The sequence below is a fragment of the Aythya marila genome, assembly GCF_965140915.1.
Source record: "Aythya marila genome assembly, chromosome: 1".
NCBI classification, from domain to species: Eukaryota; Metazoa; Chordata; class Aves; order Anseriformes; family Anatidae; genus Aythya; species Aythya marila.
The window spans coordinates 148,283,369-148,301,542 of record NC_139042.1 but is presented as its reverse complement, the minus strand read 5'-3'; the positions used below and the strand labels follow the sequence as shown (position 1 = coordinate 148,301,542).

Here is an 18,174-nt window from a genome sequence, read left to right as displayed (position 1 = left end):
AGATGCAAAATTCTGCTTTTTGGAAAGGTCTAGGCGTTCAGGTCAACGATAGTCACAGTCATTAAACAATTCTTCATACGTACAAGTTCTATGCCCAGTGGCATAGTAGATGCATGGCTAAAATTTTTGTAACTCTGTTGTTAAATTCCTATATTCTTGATTAATTTGGCCTTCGTTGCTCATGTGACATAAACATTGTATGCCATGAGACACCAGCTAGTTTATTCTAAAAAAGCAAATAAATACACACTTTGCATGCAGAAAATGAGTTTGAATGTGAAAAGAGAGGAAGGGAATGAGATGGAATGTCCAGAGGAGTATGCTTATTATAAACCTGGTTATTCCCCGCCAAGAAGAATGGTTCTCCTGCGTTAATTACTCCTTGATATATCACTGCAGAATTAGAATATTTATAGTGGTATTTATTCGCATTTGAAATTCTTCCAAATTGACTTTAACACCATATTTATTAATATTTCTCATACAGCATCCTCACTACAATCAATCTATCAGTGATCACCAAGCTTGATTTCACTCTTAAGACAGACATACTCCAAAAACATGTATCATGGTAAAAAGCACAGTTCTTTAACTGAATCTTATCAGCTTCACTGAGGTCAATGAAAAGAAAATATGTCCTTACAATAAAGAGAAATTCATAGCCATATTTAAGGATCTACCTAAACAAAATAAGACATACGTTTTTTATTTTCCTTAGTAAGATGAGTATGAAAAATATATCATAAAATTCAGTTTATGCATCATCTTTAAAGATAAAGGTAGAGTTACTCTTATCTCTAAGTTCTATTACATTACATTTTCAGCACAGCATATTTATAAAAAAGGCGTTGTACATGCAATTGTACTGAGCAGCCTTCTTTAAGTTCACTCAGCAAAACTGAAAATGGAAGAGTGATGTAATGTCCATCTGAAATAAATTCAGTAAATGTAGAACCTTTTTGAGGATAAAACAAGGATTTTATATTATTATTAAATAACTACCATGAAAACATTAAAGAAATAAGTATTAAATTTAATAACGACTAGGAGTTATATAAATAGAAAACTAGAAAATTGTAGCATATTGATAATACTCAGAATATCCATAGCTGCTCTGTTGGTCAAATACTATGCAAAATCCAAAATCCTAAACTGTTCTGTCAGTAATTCTTCCAGGATAATCCTAGAACTGGACAAATATATATATGCGCATATGTATATATGCATGGTAAACTTCAGATCTCCAACAACTCAGAAATAGTTGGCTAGAGCTTCTTTTCTCCGTCGTAAGGAAGATTTACGTACTGCAGTGTATATTGTTGCATGGTATAGTGATCTTTAGTGTGAGTTACAAAACCAGGATTTGTAATAATACCACTGACCACTGTAGTTCATACATTCACCAGATACATAACATTGCCTTGAGCCTGGTGATCCTATTCAGGCACCATTCAACTGTACCTCAATATTACAAATTCATACCCTGATTGTTACTTGCTGGACTAAAGCTGAACCAGTTTAAAGCTATACATATAAGTGTGCATACACACACACGCACACACTGCAATCCATTTCCAGTGAGTCAGAATCCATAACACTGTGCGTCATTGTGGTGTGCAGTCATCCAAAGAGCCCTCCTAAATGAACAAACAGGCTGGGAAACTTAAGAGAAGGAGAGTTCAACACAAAAGTCAATAGAAGGTTGAAATAAGGTTCAATTATGTTTTTATGCTCCGATCATTTAATACTCAGTTGTATTTGTCTGTATCATATAGCAAACCCTGAGCCTAACTGGTTTGCCAAGCTACAGCTGCTGTCTCTGCCTAATCCTATTCCCTTTGAATTCGTCAGCTGAACTGCCAGTCACTTTAAGAGCGTCAGCACTGAACACTTACAACAGATGTCTAAACCCCACAAATTGCTAATCTGAGCAGTCTTCAAACAGGACACTTAAAACAGTGGCCAATTTTCCTGCCAGAATGTGTAGAGGAATCTCAGCGAGGGCAAGGAGTTGCAGCCTGAAGTGTTGGGAGAGACACACAGACCAAAGAGGTGTGGTGGGAAGTGGTACTACAGTAGGTGATGGTTGATAGGAGACTGGGCTCCAAAACGGTTAACTAGGGAAGGTGAGATTTTGGGTTAATGCAGCAGCCCGTCACATAGCTAAGAAGAGAGAGACGACACATGATCCAGATCGGATGCTGAATAGCAGACTGCATTTTGGAGGACTTCCTTCAGACGTGATATAAACACAAAACACTGTAGCATAAAATGTTCTGAGGAAGATGTCTGTAGCATAGTATTCAATTTTTCAGTTGATCTTTTCAAGAAAATGTTACTTCTTTGAGAAAAAAAAAGATATTTATGAATGTAGAAATGTCTGTGCTACAAATGTATTGCAATCAATGGGTTTTGCTTAAAAGATAGGAAGGATTGATTAAATTTTGTCTACAGGGAGTATTTCTTACATCCTCATTCTCACTGTAGCAATCACTGTTGGTAGGTTCAACTACAACCCGGAGGCGCAGTGCCAGAGCAAGTGAGACTGTAGGATGTACTTTAACCAGCTGATAGGATGACTACTGCAGCCCTTAGGACATGATATCATGCTCATGCATCTATCCAAGATTTCCCTTGGGATAAATGATTGGAGGGATGCTTGAATTTAACTGAGGTGGTAGGGTGTGTTGACAACATTAAGAACTGACTTACATGTAAAATCACAGAGCTGGAAGCAATCTTGAGATATCATTTAGTACATACCATAACCCAAACAATAAATTTTACTGCAGTCATTCCTCTAAGCTGCTCTTAAAGGCTCATAGTACCTAAAGCTCTACAACCTCTACAGGAATTCTCACGCTTCACTACTCTCAGTGTTATTTACCCTAAATATTTGTTGCCATGTTGACATATGTGTATATAAATTTAAAAATATATATTTTAATTAATCTATTTATTTTTAATAAAATCTTTAGTGCAACTGTTGTAGAAAGAATCAGCTGCAGATGGGAAAGTAGGCAGCCTGCAAACATCATGGATCGTGTGCTCCCTGTTTCAGAACACTACTCAGAGAACGACAAGTAGGAAAATTAGGTGAATACTTGTCAGAAAAAATCCTCAAAGACATACTCTCAAATGCACCTAGTAACCACTTTAGTGAATAGAACATGTTTTTTGGTTTTGTTTTTCCCCCTAGAGAAATTACTTTTAATTGACTGGAAAAGCATCTAATAATTTTCAGTGTATTTCACATTCCAGTATGTAAATGTGCAATAGTAAGAAATTAAATTCCTATCAGTATTGGTGAAAGGCAAAATCACTCCATGCCTGGCTCTTAAGAACACTAACACAGAGCAACTTCCACTGATGCTGAACAAAATCTTGGAAACTTGCATATAAAGGGAGGCTGAGTGAAGACATTGGGTGTATATCATGCTTCAAAAGCAGCAAACTATATTTCAACGCAGTTCAGTGAAAAAAAAAGTTTCAAGATTAACAGAAACAACTGTATTTCACAACAGCTGTAAAAGCAGTTACTGAAGAATAATATGTAATCAACGGAAAAAATTTTCAGTTCCTAAACTTGACAGATTAGCTTTTTTTTTCCTCCTTAAAAACATTTTATGGTATTCTACACATCAATTGTAAAAATAAAATAAAATAAAATAAACAGATGACAAATAAAAGGCTTCATACTTTTAAAACGTAAAATATGGTTGTACTACAAGCAAAGTGCTGAAAGTGTAAATGTGGGAAAGGATTTTAATACTTGGGGACTCAGAATCATATAATCACAGAATATCTGAATTGGAAGGGACCCACAAGGATCATTGAGTCCAACTCACTCCTGGATCCCCAAAGGACCACCCCAAAAAAAAAAAAAAAAAGTGCATCTGATAGCATTGTCCAAATGCTAGAAAGCTTGATGGAATAGCAAAACTAACTTGGCTCTTGCCTTTCAGTATAAAAAAAAATATAGATGAAGCAACCTTCTCCAGTGATGAGGTCTTCTGCTATGCTGTAAAGAGAAAGTTTGCTTGTGATCATGGAAAAGATTCATACATCGAAGATGTGTACATTACCTTTCAAAGACAACAACTTAATAAGTCATGACAATTAAGAAACATGATATTACGCATACTTCCATTATCTTAGTTAAATGTTCAATTCAAATTCATAGACCCAGCATTTATTGAAATGGCTTCTTGCTAGCAAATTTGAGCTGTGGGACAGGATACCTCAGAAAATGGAAACTGAAACCTAAAATAAACACAGTGCAGTGCATAAGGATGTTAAATAGTATGGCTTTCTGTACAGACAAGCATGATGACAATAATAAAATTAGGCCAATATTCAGATAGCCTAAATTCTCTCTAAATTTCTGACGGAGACACTTTTTATTGGCTGGCTTTAGGCAGCTTTCCACCCTTACAATCTCAAACTTCCATGAAGCAAAAGCCTTTTGGGTTCCAACTAAATATGACCCCATCTTTTCCTAGGAAGTAGTTTTCTGAAAAATACAGCCTACCATTAGTAGTCCAATCCAAATCTTATTGCCATTCATGGTATCCCAGACAATGCCAAATCGCCTGGAATTCACAAGAATGTTTCTATTTGATGAAAATAAAGATTTGTTGTCAGTGGTAAAGGTCTGACCTACTTTTTTCCCCTTACCTGTACTTGAAAATTCATTTTTAAATGTTTTGTTCCTAAAGCAAATACAGGAAGTATATCAACTAGCTTGTGTACTTGAGAACAGTATTGTTTGTTTCTTTTTGCTGCATGGCTTTGCTAACAAACTACATTAAGAATCTTCCTTTAGAAACAAATGTGTTTGTTTAATACATCATTTTAAAGCAGACAAAACTGCCAATTCCTTGAGAGATCCGTATCCTGTTCAAGATGATTTTTAATGCGTTTTCAAAGAGCTCTATGGCTGAGTCTTACTAGAGTTTATCAGGTAAGTGTCAAAGATCTGAGAGCTATATTCTAACATTGTGTCACTTGTGAAAGAGTTCTTGCAAACACTGAATGTATGAATTGGGGTTGGGGAAAAAATAAAAATAAGAAATAAAAAGTGATGCAGTATAAATACAACACAGCCCTCAAAAGGAAAACAAAACTACCAATGTAGTTTATTCTGTACTAACACCAAGTTATTATTTTCACCTGTGGAAAAAAAAATTGTTTAAACTCCCTTTTGCCTTGCACACATGTGTCTCCCATGAAGAGTTTGTTCAAACAAACAGTGCATTTGCAATGATTTAAAACTCTTACCTTTTACTTCCAGTTTGCAATCAACTTCTGCCTCTCCAAGTTCGTTGACTGCTCGGCAGGTGTAAGTGCCTCCATCATATGGACTGGGTTTGCGGATCTCCAAGGTACAGACACCTTGGTTGCTGAACATTCGGTACCTTGGGTCATTCATTATAATGACTTTGTTTTTCAGCCAGGTTATTTTGGGCTGTGGTAGAAACAAAAGAAAACCCACATGCACAAATCTATGAAAGCAAATATTTTTGCCATTGTTTGTGATGTTCTGTTAAAGCTGAATAATCCAGAAATGATGCAAAATAGATAAAACAGTCATGGAAAATAAATAATGGTTAACTCAAACAAACACGGGCTACATCATGCCTTTGTTTTAAAGCATGTGTTTTCAGTGCAGTTTCAATCACATCATTAAAGTCATAAACATAAGCCTGTTATCAATATAAGGGGTGCTGTGTAATAACAACAAACACCTCAGCCATATCTTTTGACTTCCAATTAGTCTAAGTCAATAAGCAAAGGATGTTTTTAACTGCAGTTTACAGAAGGAACAGACAGAAACTCTAAAAAGTGGACATAAATGCTCTAGAGTTCCCATTTTACTAGATCAATCAATCATATCAGAAAATAAATCTCAAAAAGGCAAAACTCAAAATAAACTGGGAGACAATGCATCTGAGAACCAATGAGTATTTTTGCAATGCACTTACTTAAAGCATAATTAGCTTTTTATAGAATAATTATAGCTTTATTTTAATAACAACCTTTACTATCATCAGTTCTGGTCCCTGTACAGCCCAGCCTTTTCATGAAGTTTTGTCCTTTCCCTGGGTTAGCATTCTTTAATTCAGCTTGGCTTGTAAGACAAATTAGGTTAACTTTCTCGGTGTTAATGGATATTGCTGTGAGCTTGCTGTACCTTGGGGTTGCCCCGAACACTGCAGTTCAAAGTAGCATTGTAACCAGCTACAGCATACGTGTTAATGAGAGGCTGGGTAAACAGTGGTCGTTCACTGAAGTCAAAATCATCGTAAACTGGGTATTTGTAGACTTTACCTATGAAATGAAAACAATACATTTAGAAAGATGAGTATTGTAGGGCTAAATACCCAAGCATCTTAAGAAACTCCAGAGTCTGCCTGTCCTGATGCCAGGAACCAGCCTGCCATAGTAATTGAACTCATATGGGAGGCTAGAAGGGGTCCTGGGAAGTGACTATCGCCCTTGGTCATGCTGTAGGATTGAGGTCTGAGGGCTTGTCTGTCTGGTGTCTGTCTGTAGGTGGTGTAAAAAATAATACACGTATATTCAATTTCTTTGCCTGACTGACCTATACATTACAGAACAGCATGGGTCCTGTCTGCTGCACTGCAGAATGTCTGCCTTGACACTGTGTGTCTCAGCGTGTTCACTCTGCTGCCAATTGCTTTTCACAGTTTGCTCTGATCTGCCTGGCTCCATATCTGAAAATCCATCTGCTTCATGCAGTCCACTAACAATACAGATGCCCTCATGGATGCTGTTTCTGTGCAAGAAAAGCCTGGTAGTAAAACCCAGTTTGCCACTGACACTTCCCTGCTCTGTAATGCAGATTTACATCAGTAAATAACCTTCGCCCATAAACTAAGCTGGCATTTAAACCAGCTGGACAGATTGACATCTATTCCTGTGCACAGCCAACACTAAACATCTTTTTTTTTTTTTTTTCAACCTGCAAGGTTTCTTACTGGCTTCAATGCAGCTTAAGCCTGATACTTACTCTCATGGCAGGAGCAAGTAGGCAGAGATTAAAAGCAATTCCTATAGCCCTGCTTTTGTTTGTGATCCAGTTTCTAATAGAAAAACAATTTGTTTGTTTGTTTGTTTTTCTTAATAGAAGTGGGTTCCGGTACCCCTGATCTCCCGTCCTTCAACCTATCTGTGTGGGTGGTATGGGTTGTCTGTCCTCTACGTCATGGCAGTCATATACTCATTTGAGACAAACAGAACTGATCTGATTTGATTTTCTTCTGCTAAACCACCCATTTCTGGAATTTCCCTTCCATAAAAGGGCAGTTAGATTATATATTTATTTATTTCATGTTTAAATTGCCATTCCAAGCTGACAACTTCTGAAATGTCAGGACTTCTGACAGCAGGGATTCAGTTTTTCCAGCTCCACCTGCAAGAGATGTGAAGCAGGCAGTTAAGCTTAACTGTTGGATCCTGCCCCCTGAAACGGACTGGAGCATTTGCACAGTTGGAGCTGGGTCTCCACTGGGAGGCAGTGGCCCACTGCTGCTAACAGAGCTGTGCTCCTCTTCCAGCTCAGTGACTTAGGTCTGCCAGTGGTGACACGAGTATGATGTCCAAGATCACAGGAAGTGACAGAGTATGGAAGAAATATCTCACTTAATTAAAACACAAAACAAAACAAGCACATACACAAAACTATTAACTATATGGACAAACAAAAAAGCCCTAATATGAAATGTATTAGCTGTTGCCTGTATCTGATCGATGGCCTTTTACCTCTAATGTCTTTCCAGACTCTGAACACACCCCAACCCTTTTGACAAGGAAAGGCTAATTAGCTAACCATCTTTTGCAATCAGAGCACTCTCTTTGGTCATTGTTGCATCCTCGCTGAGGCCACACATGTTTTCAGCAAAGATCCGGAAGTAGTACTCGTTTCCTATGACGAGCTCATTAATGGTGGCACTGGTGCGGTGGTAGTGCTCAATTACCGTGAACCATTCCTGAAACACAGAAACACAGAGGCTAAGCTTCCCCGTAGCACACTGCGCTTCTAACCCAGACACTGTTTGGAAGGACCATCAAGCTGGTGGGAGTAAGATTTTCTATTAAAGGCATGTCAATGAATACTAAGTTAGTGAAGCTGACAGTAATTAACTATTCCATCTGATGTGAGTGGTAATGAGAATATCAGAGTTCAGCATTGTACAGTGAAGGCCAAATGGCAGTGAATCATACTGAATGGTTATGCTGTGTTAGCTGGAAGGGTTCATTTTAGAAAATTTAATATTACAAATGTTGTCCTGTGCAAGCAGGGTCAAGCTCCTTCATTCCTCTTCCACGCTGCTGACAGAGAAAATACTGTAGTGGACAAAAAACCTGCAGATGGGGAAAAGCCCTCCACAATGACTTGTGTTCACACAAGGACAACACACTAACCTACTCCCTTTTCCACAAGCTGAACATTCATGAGAAATATAATTTCATCCATGTTTTTCTGGAGCAAAAGGCATATCTTAAGGCTCAGATGGGGAGATGAGTTTTAGCGTTTTGGTCTTGCAGCAGTAGCAGGACGCCTATCCTAGTACACAATACCTACATAGCACCTGATATAAAAGAGGTTAATGCTAAAAATACATCTAACATAAAATGCAGTATGATCACAAAACATTCTTGCTTTTCCTTACTCTACCCTGCAGAGTTTTTCTGCTTTTCTGAAAACCCACTTGTGCCAAGTTTCCTGTGCCACAGTTTGTGTTGATATTTGGTTGCCTTCATTTACTTCCATCTATTTCTGAGAAATCTGAACATCATCCCATGTAACTTGAGGTGTTTTCTGTATTCCTCTGAGGACCTGTAGCTAAAGAGCTGTCCTTTGAGAAAATGGTTTCCTGTGGAAGGCCAGCTGTACTAGAAATGCAGAATTCAGCACCAGAGAATATGGGGGAACTATGACCAGAATGATCCATAACACACTGTCCCCTAGACACTGCTGTTGTTGTGTTCTCCTTAACACAGTAACTTAAGGACAGGGGGCATCATTTTTCTAGTCACTGTACAGAGATTACCTCATCATACAATTTGAAGAGAAAGAAAAAAAAAAAAGAAGAATGGGAAGGGAAGCAGAGAAACATGAGGAATTCATTGATCAGACCATGAAGCAGATCAACATAATGAATTTTAGGGGTGTGTGCAAAAAGTTTCCCTTAAACAATGCCCAAAATATCATCCTAAATTTCCAGTGTTTCAATTAGCAATAAGTGTTAAATGTAAGAATCCAAAATACCTTCTTTTAGTGAGGCATAAAATTCATGTTAGTTTAATGAAAATAATAAAAATTAAAATAAATAATAAAATAATAATAAGTAAAATAAAAATTAAAATGAACATGTTGCTCTTTTTGTCACTAAATCTCAAAGCAGTTTACAAATGACATTGTACCATTTTGCCATGAGTCATAAGGAGTTGTAGTGACTAATACAATATGCCATTACAGGTTTGAAATCAGTAGCCCCACATTTTGATTCTACTAGCAACCTGGAATTAGTTCTCTCTAATCCACCTGTCCTTTCCTGTTTACTCTTTTACATCATCTGAAAACATCTCTAGGTTTTAGAGATGGGATTCTTAGAAACTTTAGATATTCCTTGAAGATTTCCTGAACATCAACCAATGATTTTTCCCCCTACATTAATTAAACATGTAAGGCTTTTTATTTTAAAAAGAACAGTTTCATAAGTACATCAGCCTTTCAAGCATCTTATTTACTTACCATACTCTTCTTATCTGCTTTTTGAATAGTGTACCCTGTAATGGCAGCATTGCCATCATCTTTTGGTGGCTTCCATGATAAATTTACATTCTCTCCCCACACGTCCTCAATAGTTACAATTTCTGGTGGGCCGGGGCGATCTGTAATGAAAATATGGGAGATGACATTATCCGTTATATTTGTTTTCTCTCTCTGCTTCCTATACACCTTCCACTTTGTTCCTGTCTCTTTCCTACACACACCTTCCACTTTATTTTCTTTCTCTCTTTTTTACACATGCATATGCCAAACCCAATATCCAAAGAATGATGAGGCTGCAAAATAAAACTTTCAACAGTTAACCCATATCAGAATCATGAAAAACCTAATTGGACCACTTTGTGAGTATGGTTTATAATGCGCATATGCTCTTTAGTTGTAAAAGGACATGATATTTTGAAAAAGTGGTTAGCAGTTGAAAAAGTGTTCTTAAAACGGGTAGTGTCAGACAATCATTATAAAGGCTTTGCTACCAGATTTGCCTATTATGTAAAGAAATAGGTTGGTAAAAATTAAAAGTAAATGTGTTCTCTTCTCTTTCTTTCCTGCCTACATATAGTTTCAACATATAGGATTTCTTTCACGTTACACTTACTACAAACTTACTATGAATTTACTACCATTTCCATTTTTGTCTACCATTCAACAGGAAGCGGCTTGCATTCTGGATAAACAAGAACATGAAAAGCAAAACAGTGAAAAAAACAAGAGGCTATCATGTTTGAACAAGCAAACAAGCACCTGCCATTGTGTAGGGAGGTTTACTTAGAGACTGCAAATCTATAGACAAGTAATTGGAAGTAGAGAATTGTTTTCCTACAGCCTTGGAATGGCTAGAGTCCGCTCTTCTGGCATGCATGCATTTCTGTTTCTGAAAACATACCAACAATTTGAATATCTATTGTAGCTTTGTCCTCCAAGTTCTCTACTTCCACTTTCATGTCATATTCTCCAGAGTGGCTCCTTTCTGCCTTTCGGATGAAGATGATTGTGTCATTTTCAGTGTTGCGGATGTTGATTTGGTTCTTGTCTATTGGAGAACCATTTTTCTGCCATGATACTTTTGCCCTTGGCCTTCCCTATAAGAAGCCAGGAAACAATTTATATATGCTTTTGGGAAAGAGAAGAGTGTCAGTCCTAAAGGGAAATCAAAACTGTCCTGAAAGGAGCAGAGAAAGTTCATTTTTAAATAACAGAGCATTTAAGATGTAATCTCATTAATTTACCTAAAATGCATCCTCCCCACTCCCCAGGAGACCAAAAATATTCGCATATTCTGGCTAAACTGGACAATTACATGTTTTGAAAAGAAAAAGGTTAAAAGTCAAAAAAAGCACAACAAAATATTTCACCTTCTGGAACGGCCTACATTCTCTATACTGCTGATGAAAGACGAGGGCACCTAAGTAGGGGACTAATGCTCCAGGGATCCTGAACTCTCTTCTTCCACTGCAAAAGCAGTTGAAATAGTTGTTAGGTAGACCAGCTTGACATCTTTTGGGGGGATGTGTGTACATTTTTGGCATGGTAGCACCCAGTTTATGTACTTAAATAGAAGTAAATTCCACTTGATTTGCCACTGGATTTGTCTTCCAGAGGCAAACGATTTATAAATGCTGTCCGAAAGGGTACTCTTACCCTTTTTTGAATGCCTTGTCTTAGAGAATAGAATAACCATACAATATTCCTTTAACTTCTCTGGAGCAGTGTATCTTGTACCCTATTGCTGATCAAGATTTTACTAGGCTTTTGACAGCCTGGTAGAAGCCAGTATGAAGAGAAGACATTCAACTGCAATTCTTTTATTCAGAAGAATAAAGACTCTGCGGGTAGAGAGGCAGTAACTGTTGGGAGAGGTGCTATAACTTTGCAAATGGACATATCATTGGTTTTGATCTCAATAACTTAAAAATTGCAGTTTCTATCAGAGACAATGAAATTCTGTCCACTCTTCACCTCCCTCTCAAGAACACATAGTGATCAAATGCTACAGTGACACTCATGATACCATATCTAATTACTGCCAATGTAGTCATTTTGCATTGTGCTATTGATTATCTCACATACAATGTCTACTAAGAGGATTTATGGGTTCTATGGATGACAGATGATGAATCAGTCTGTCTAAGCTAGTTACCCAGTTCAGTAATTGGCTTAACATCACATCATTCTTTGAGACATCGAAACAAGCACCTGTGTACATCTGTGCATGTCCACATCTTCTTATATTAACTCACTGGCCTAACAAAAATGTATGGAAATAAGTTAAAAAGCAGCAATATAAGAAAAATGAGTCGTGAGTAATTTTCTGTCAGTGAAAGTTCTTACCTGGAAAGGAATCACAAGATTCACAGTTTCTCCAACTCTTCGAGTATAGGTCTGTTTTAAGTGTCTTGGTAGGCGAATCTTCGGAGGTTCTGAAAAAAAGAACAAAAGCTTATGTTTGACATTTATTCTCTTTTCTAACTGATGCAGTACTGCTAGGCATCACTATAAACAGAACTGTGTGGTCTACAATTCCCAAAAGTGACCACTAAGTGTGGTATCTTAAATATATTTTTCCACAGCATTACATTCAGTATACCACTGTAACTGTGGTGGTAGGAGTAGGTGAGATACTCAGTACTACTTAAAAAAGGAATATCAAATACAAACTCTGCAGAAAAAGCCTTGAAAGCCTGAACAATAAAGGCTCAGAAATGAAAGGAAGAAATAAAAATAATTACATATATTTTTAAAGATATTTACATGATTTCTAGCCACTGCAAGATGGCTTTGTAAGGGCACATCATCAGCGTCCAACTACAAGTAAGTATTAGCCTTAAAAAACAGAACTAAATATGGAAGCAGAGTATATCTGTGAGTGGGAATAGGCAGGAAGATCTTACCTACAACTTCCTTGACTAAGATAGGCTGTGGGTGGTACCTAGGCTCACTTTCACCTGCAGCATTCACAGCTTTTACTCTCACGAGGATTTTTGAGCCAGTCGGCAGACCATTGATTGTAAACTTTGTTTTGTCTGTCAGTTCTGGGTTAGCCACGATCCATTCGTCAGCTAGGTTAGGGAAAAGAGGAGGGGAGGACGAACCAAAAGAATAGGAAATTATAAATACATCCAGTGTACTGATGAGGAAAATTATAGAAAGATAATTGATTCATTATATACTGATGAATCCATCTTTTTTCTTCTAATTAGGCTAAAATGAAATCTTGAATCTTACATAGAAAAAGTTTCAAATTTTAATGCATTTCTGTCAGTTATATATTTTCACTTAGAGAAATAAATGTTTTCAGAATGTGTCTATCATTTAATTGTACCAGAGAGAAAACTCATTTGTGTTTGAATTCAACTGATAGAAAACAAGGGGGGCATAGAATATATTTCCAAAAGCACTCAGCATTGATTTAACTTTCTTGGAGAGAAATGGACTTTTCAGTTTGTTTCAATATCACAATTAAACCAGTGCTGAGTAGTCTTGAAAATACTACTGAGAGTGCAGGGATCAGAGAAGCACATTATATTTACAAATTGCAATGACATGCCATCTCTCCTGGTGCCTTTATAAGAAGTCTGTATGAAAGTTATTCACATAATGAATAATGATGTATTGATATAAATGACATATGACATAATGACAACATTCTTAGATTTTTATCCTAACCCTAAGTGGTCACACAATCACTCCATAAGATTACACAACAGCACAGTCTCTCAGAACAGTTTCAGTACAAATGATTCTTTTCCACACCATAGGTTGCTACACTGCTAACACCTTGGCCTTTGGAGCTGGAGACACGCAGTAGCAAGTCATTTTCAATACCTTCCACATCTTATAAAGATAGTACTACAATACTGCCATAAAAGACAAGAGAACTATTATAAGATAAAGTGCCCTGCAGACTTAGCACACAACACTGTGGAAGATTTTCATAAGTGTATGTCTTACTTTTAGGAATTAAGTTCTCCTTCAAGCTGCTTCTTTCAGGTTCTAGCAGAAAAGGATTGCAATCATTGACTGTTTCCTGAACACCTCCCCCTCCCCTTTATACATGTTCTGCAGAAAATTCTAAGAGTACATGTACTCTCAGAAATTTCTTTAATTTTATAAAGAGAATTTTCTTTTATTAAAGAAGTTTTAAATCCTTTGTTGGTACTGTACCTTCCAGGTTAAAAGGTGGCTCCACCAATTCCTCAGACAGATCTGTCGATATACCTTGTGAGAATCCATCTTTAAAATTAATCAGAGACACCCACTTTCACACAGATGGAGCATTTTGTCAGTGGTTAGCAATTCCTGTTAGTAAGTATGCAAAGATAATGCTGGACTTTAAAGATTTAGAGAACCTGTACTTAGGGAGTCTGCAAGTAGAAAAGAGGAGGGAAGAGGGCATCTAGATCAAGAACAGTTATGTAGGATGCTCACAGGAGAAGTAAAGGATAAGGAAAGAGAAGGAGATGAAGTTGTTTTTAGTTTGGGCCTGATTGCAGCCCTGGACAGATGAAAAATAGAGATGAAAGGAACACTTGGGAGAGAGAAACGAAACAAAATGATGTGATGATGAGAGAAAGTGTAGGTGGAGAAGAAAACACATCATAGAAGAGAGAAGAAATTCAGAGGGTAACTTTGAGAAAGCAAGACAGAAAAAAGAAGTATTGGGGTTAAAAAAAAAAAAAAAAAAAAAAAAAAGATCACTAAGACAGAGGAAGAAAACACATTTAACTAAAGGAAACATAGAAAGAAAACTAAACATGGCCAAAGTCATGAATAATGACAAATATGATGCAATCACTAAGGCTTTATTTCCTGGTCAAAGCTATCACTGCCCTGGATTTCCTGGAAGTCTGGATTGGGCCATTTTCAGGACAGTAAAAATACTATTTCAGTATCTGTACATGCTCCTGGATGGGTACCCTGGCAAAGATCTCAGCCAACAGAGACTCTCTGAAATGCCTATTTACTAGCTATGAAAACAGATGATTTGCAGGTACAAAACCCTTTAAAGGCAGATAAACATAGTGTCCCAGGGAGAACTATGCTACCTTTGAAATACCATAGAAGAACCACTCAGCAGTGTATGTTACTGAGAACTGACTTCTCCAACATTAAAAAGATGTAGTCTACTTCACATTGCCAAAATAAGAGGTTCAAGCTGGATGTTGTAAACCATCCCTGGAAAGGGAAGTTATTTATTATCATATTTATTATTATAACCTAACATGTTATTCATCCATATGCAATGCTAGGTACTCATGATGAGACTCCAGTTCAGTAATACACAGAGAGCTGCCAAACATGCTACCACAGTTAACAAAGTCCAGGAGTCCACCATGATGATTAATCTATGAGGTTCAGACTAAATGGAAATAACAATTTTCATGAAGCCAAACTAATGCTTATGGTACCTGTATCTTCTAAAGTATGATTACATGTACATATTGTCTTCCTATTTTCAGCTTGTGATTTCTCCTAATGATTGCTATGATAAGGAAAACTCCAAAAAACCTTCTTTAAAGCTACATCAATGAAGGAAGGAATGAAGAAGTCAAGGACAAGTGAGTTTACAAACAAAGAACTAAAAGAAAATTACAGCAGAATGAATATAGACAGTTGTAAAGAGTATCTTGAAATTGAAAAGTTATTGAATAGTATAGAAGATATTAGTCCAAAGCAGAAAGGCACTGAAAGAACTGAGAAAAGGAGGCACTGAGATATTGCAAGAAGGAAAAAAGAATTGAACATAGAGAAAAGGATGTATATTTCAATAATACAACTTTTCTTAGTGTTATTTTCTACTAAGCTTGCTTCTTCCTAGACATTTTCATAACATATATACATAAATGTCAATTGTGTATATATAGATATATATGAATATATAGGAGGCATATACAGATATACACAAACACTCAGAAACCTATGTAAAATATGTTGTACCCATTCTATTTTAACTGAGGTAGGTAACAATAAGATGACAGTCTCAACTGCCATTTTGTTGCATTTCATATATTTTAAACCTATTTGAAAAATAAGATGTAAAGAACTTGTCTCATTCATCAGGCATACAGTGATCTAACGGTCCTTAAAAGGTAGATTTTGAAGACGCCTCTAAACACTCTAATTTGCATTAGCATGTATATAATTTCTTTTCCTCTCTTTTCATCTTATTTGCCAATTAAGATATTGTAATGTCAAGGGTCATATGACTGTAACATATTACAAACACTTTTAATTCTCCTCCACCATCCTACAAATGTTAAATGAAGCATAATATTCAATATACACCAAAGACCAGTTCCCTTTATACCTGTACACATCTTGCTTGTGCAAAGGAAACATTATAGGAATGCTGCATCTTGATCTTAGATTGCATGCTTACTCTTTCTGAGCTGTTCCTGCAGCTCCCTCCCAAAACACAAGGAAAACCCTTCCTACCATTCCAGCTGTGTCTGCCTTCAGGTAATCTTCTCCAAACCTCTGAGCTTCTTGCAGTCTGTTCCTGTTCCTTAAAGATATTCAGCTCAATACTACAAGATGCTGAGTGGTCCTGAGAAAAGCCAGTGGTTCTTCACTCCCTTCCCACTCGCCTGAGTGTGCGCTGAAGGCACTCTGCTCCTGTAGTATCTGACCACTTTTGTGAACTATTGTTTTCCTGGATTGACTGAATCTGAAACATGTGACATTGTGAATGACAAATTCTCTCCTCTACCTCTTGTCTCCAGGCTGTGGATTGTATTCATGAAATGCTTTCATTGAAATAGATGTCGTTATGAAAGAACACGTCCAGCTTGTCTCCTGATTTACAACACAGTGAACTGAACATAACAGATTCCCATTCATCCAATCACACAACATTGCTGGAGTCCCATTGTCTGGCATTTGCTCACACAGTCCTGCCTGTTTGGTACTCGCTCATGAGTTGGTGGACTTTTTGAAAACAGACTTCATCTGATGACAACTCAGAATAAAATCTATTGAAAAATACTAAACTGCTGCTGCTTGGTCTCCAAAATAAATGGTTGTAAATAGGTTATGTTTGCCTATTCCTTGCTATTTCACTCTTATAAATTTATTTTGTTTCTTACATCTTTATCAATTGCCTTCAGTTCTGTGTAGCTTTAAGACTTAGATGGACATAGTTAAAGATCTTGTATATAACTAGCCTGAAATGTTGGGGAAATTTAACATCCTCACATGAACTTTGCCTGCCTAGATAACTTATACAGCCAGCTGTTGGGAAGGCTGTCCATCCTCAGTATTGTAAACTGACACTTGAAGTAGCTAATCACTAATATGTCAAGATAGGGATTACCACACTGAGGAACTCCTGTCACTAAAACCTGGCTGACCTGCACATTCTTTGTGTCATGCTTATACTCATTTATTATTTCCCATCCATCCATTCACCCATCCATCCATCCACTCACTTTGTTGCTTCCACTTTTCATTCTTCTGGAAGACAAAAGGGATTACCATGGTACTTGCTACACTGCAACAGATTATATAGTTTTTGATTTGGAGTTCATAAAACGGGTTGAACTACAATAGCAGGTGGGATGTGGAATACAACCTAAAGAGAAACCTAAACACAACCCTACAGCTGGAGGCTTCTGACTGATTAATCTCTGCCTTGAAGTGAGAGCAGTAGACGCTTGTAGAGAAAACAGTGGAGGTCTCACCTATTTTCACTATTAGTAACATACCACAGTCATTGTCACTTACTTCCTTCAAAGCAGTACTCTACAACATAGCCATCTAAACCTGCTGCTCCAATGTGGTCTGGTGGCCTCCATTTCATTGTAACTGAGGTATCAGTTACTCCATCCACTGCCAGGAGAGTTGGTGGACTGGTAACAGCTGAAACAAGTTAGTAGTGAAGAGAAGGCAGAAAAATATATTACTATAAAAGTTCACATTTTTAGTGTTTTCCTCAAATTTAGCATCATCAAGGTGTCAGGCAACAGGCTAAATCCTGCCTACCAGGCATTTCCAATCATCCTAGCACTTCTCTCCCAATTGGAGACAAACAAGGAGAAGCAGATACCTCATTCCGTATCTGCTGGCAGCCTAACCCAAAGAGCAGTAAAGGGTATTGTAGAGACATTTTGAGTAGCATATTCCACAACAGCATGCTGTAGCAATATCATGGGGAGCTGTTGAGCGAGGTGGAAACCTTTGCTACCCTACAGAACAAGGCAATTTCTTTTATAAAGTCTTGTGGTTGTCACAATAGTTTGAAAAAACAGTTTCTTTATATTGGAAGGTCACCAAATTAGTCAGTGGTTATATGAGTGACAAGGCCCTCTGTTACTTTGATATAAAGTACAAATAATGATAGGACATGTAAAATGGTGTAA

The 18,174-nt window shown here is 37.2% G+C and overlaps 1 protein-coding gene across 1 annotated transcript in view; it reads right to left on the bottom strand.

The window, feature by feature from the left end:
- MYBPC1 (myosin binding protein C1) overlaps positions 1-18,174 on the bottom strand; it is a gene marked incomplete at both ends in the record, with an annotated part of 80,206 nt that overhangs the window by 3,584 nt on the left and 58,448 nt on the right. The window contains 8 exons of the mRNA XM_082751883.1: positions 5,281-5,467; positions 6,194-6,330; positions 7,853-8,012; positions 9,782-9,921; positions 10,704-10,899; positions 12,149-12,237; positions 12,709-12,876; positions 17,540-17,674. Of these exons, the coding sequence (XP_082608009.1) occupies positions 5,281-5,467; positions 6,194-6,330; positions 7,853-8,012; positions 9,782-9,921; positions 10,704-10,899; positions 12,149-12,237; positions 12,709-12,876; positions 17,540-17,674 (1,212 nt within the window). The remainder of the gene's footprint in view (positions 1-5,280; positions 5,468-6,193; positions 6,331-7,852; positions 8,013-9,781; positions 9,922-10,703; positions 10,900-12,148; positions 12,238-12,708; positions 12,877-17,539; positions 17,675-18,174) is intronic.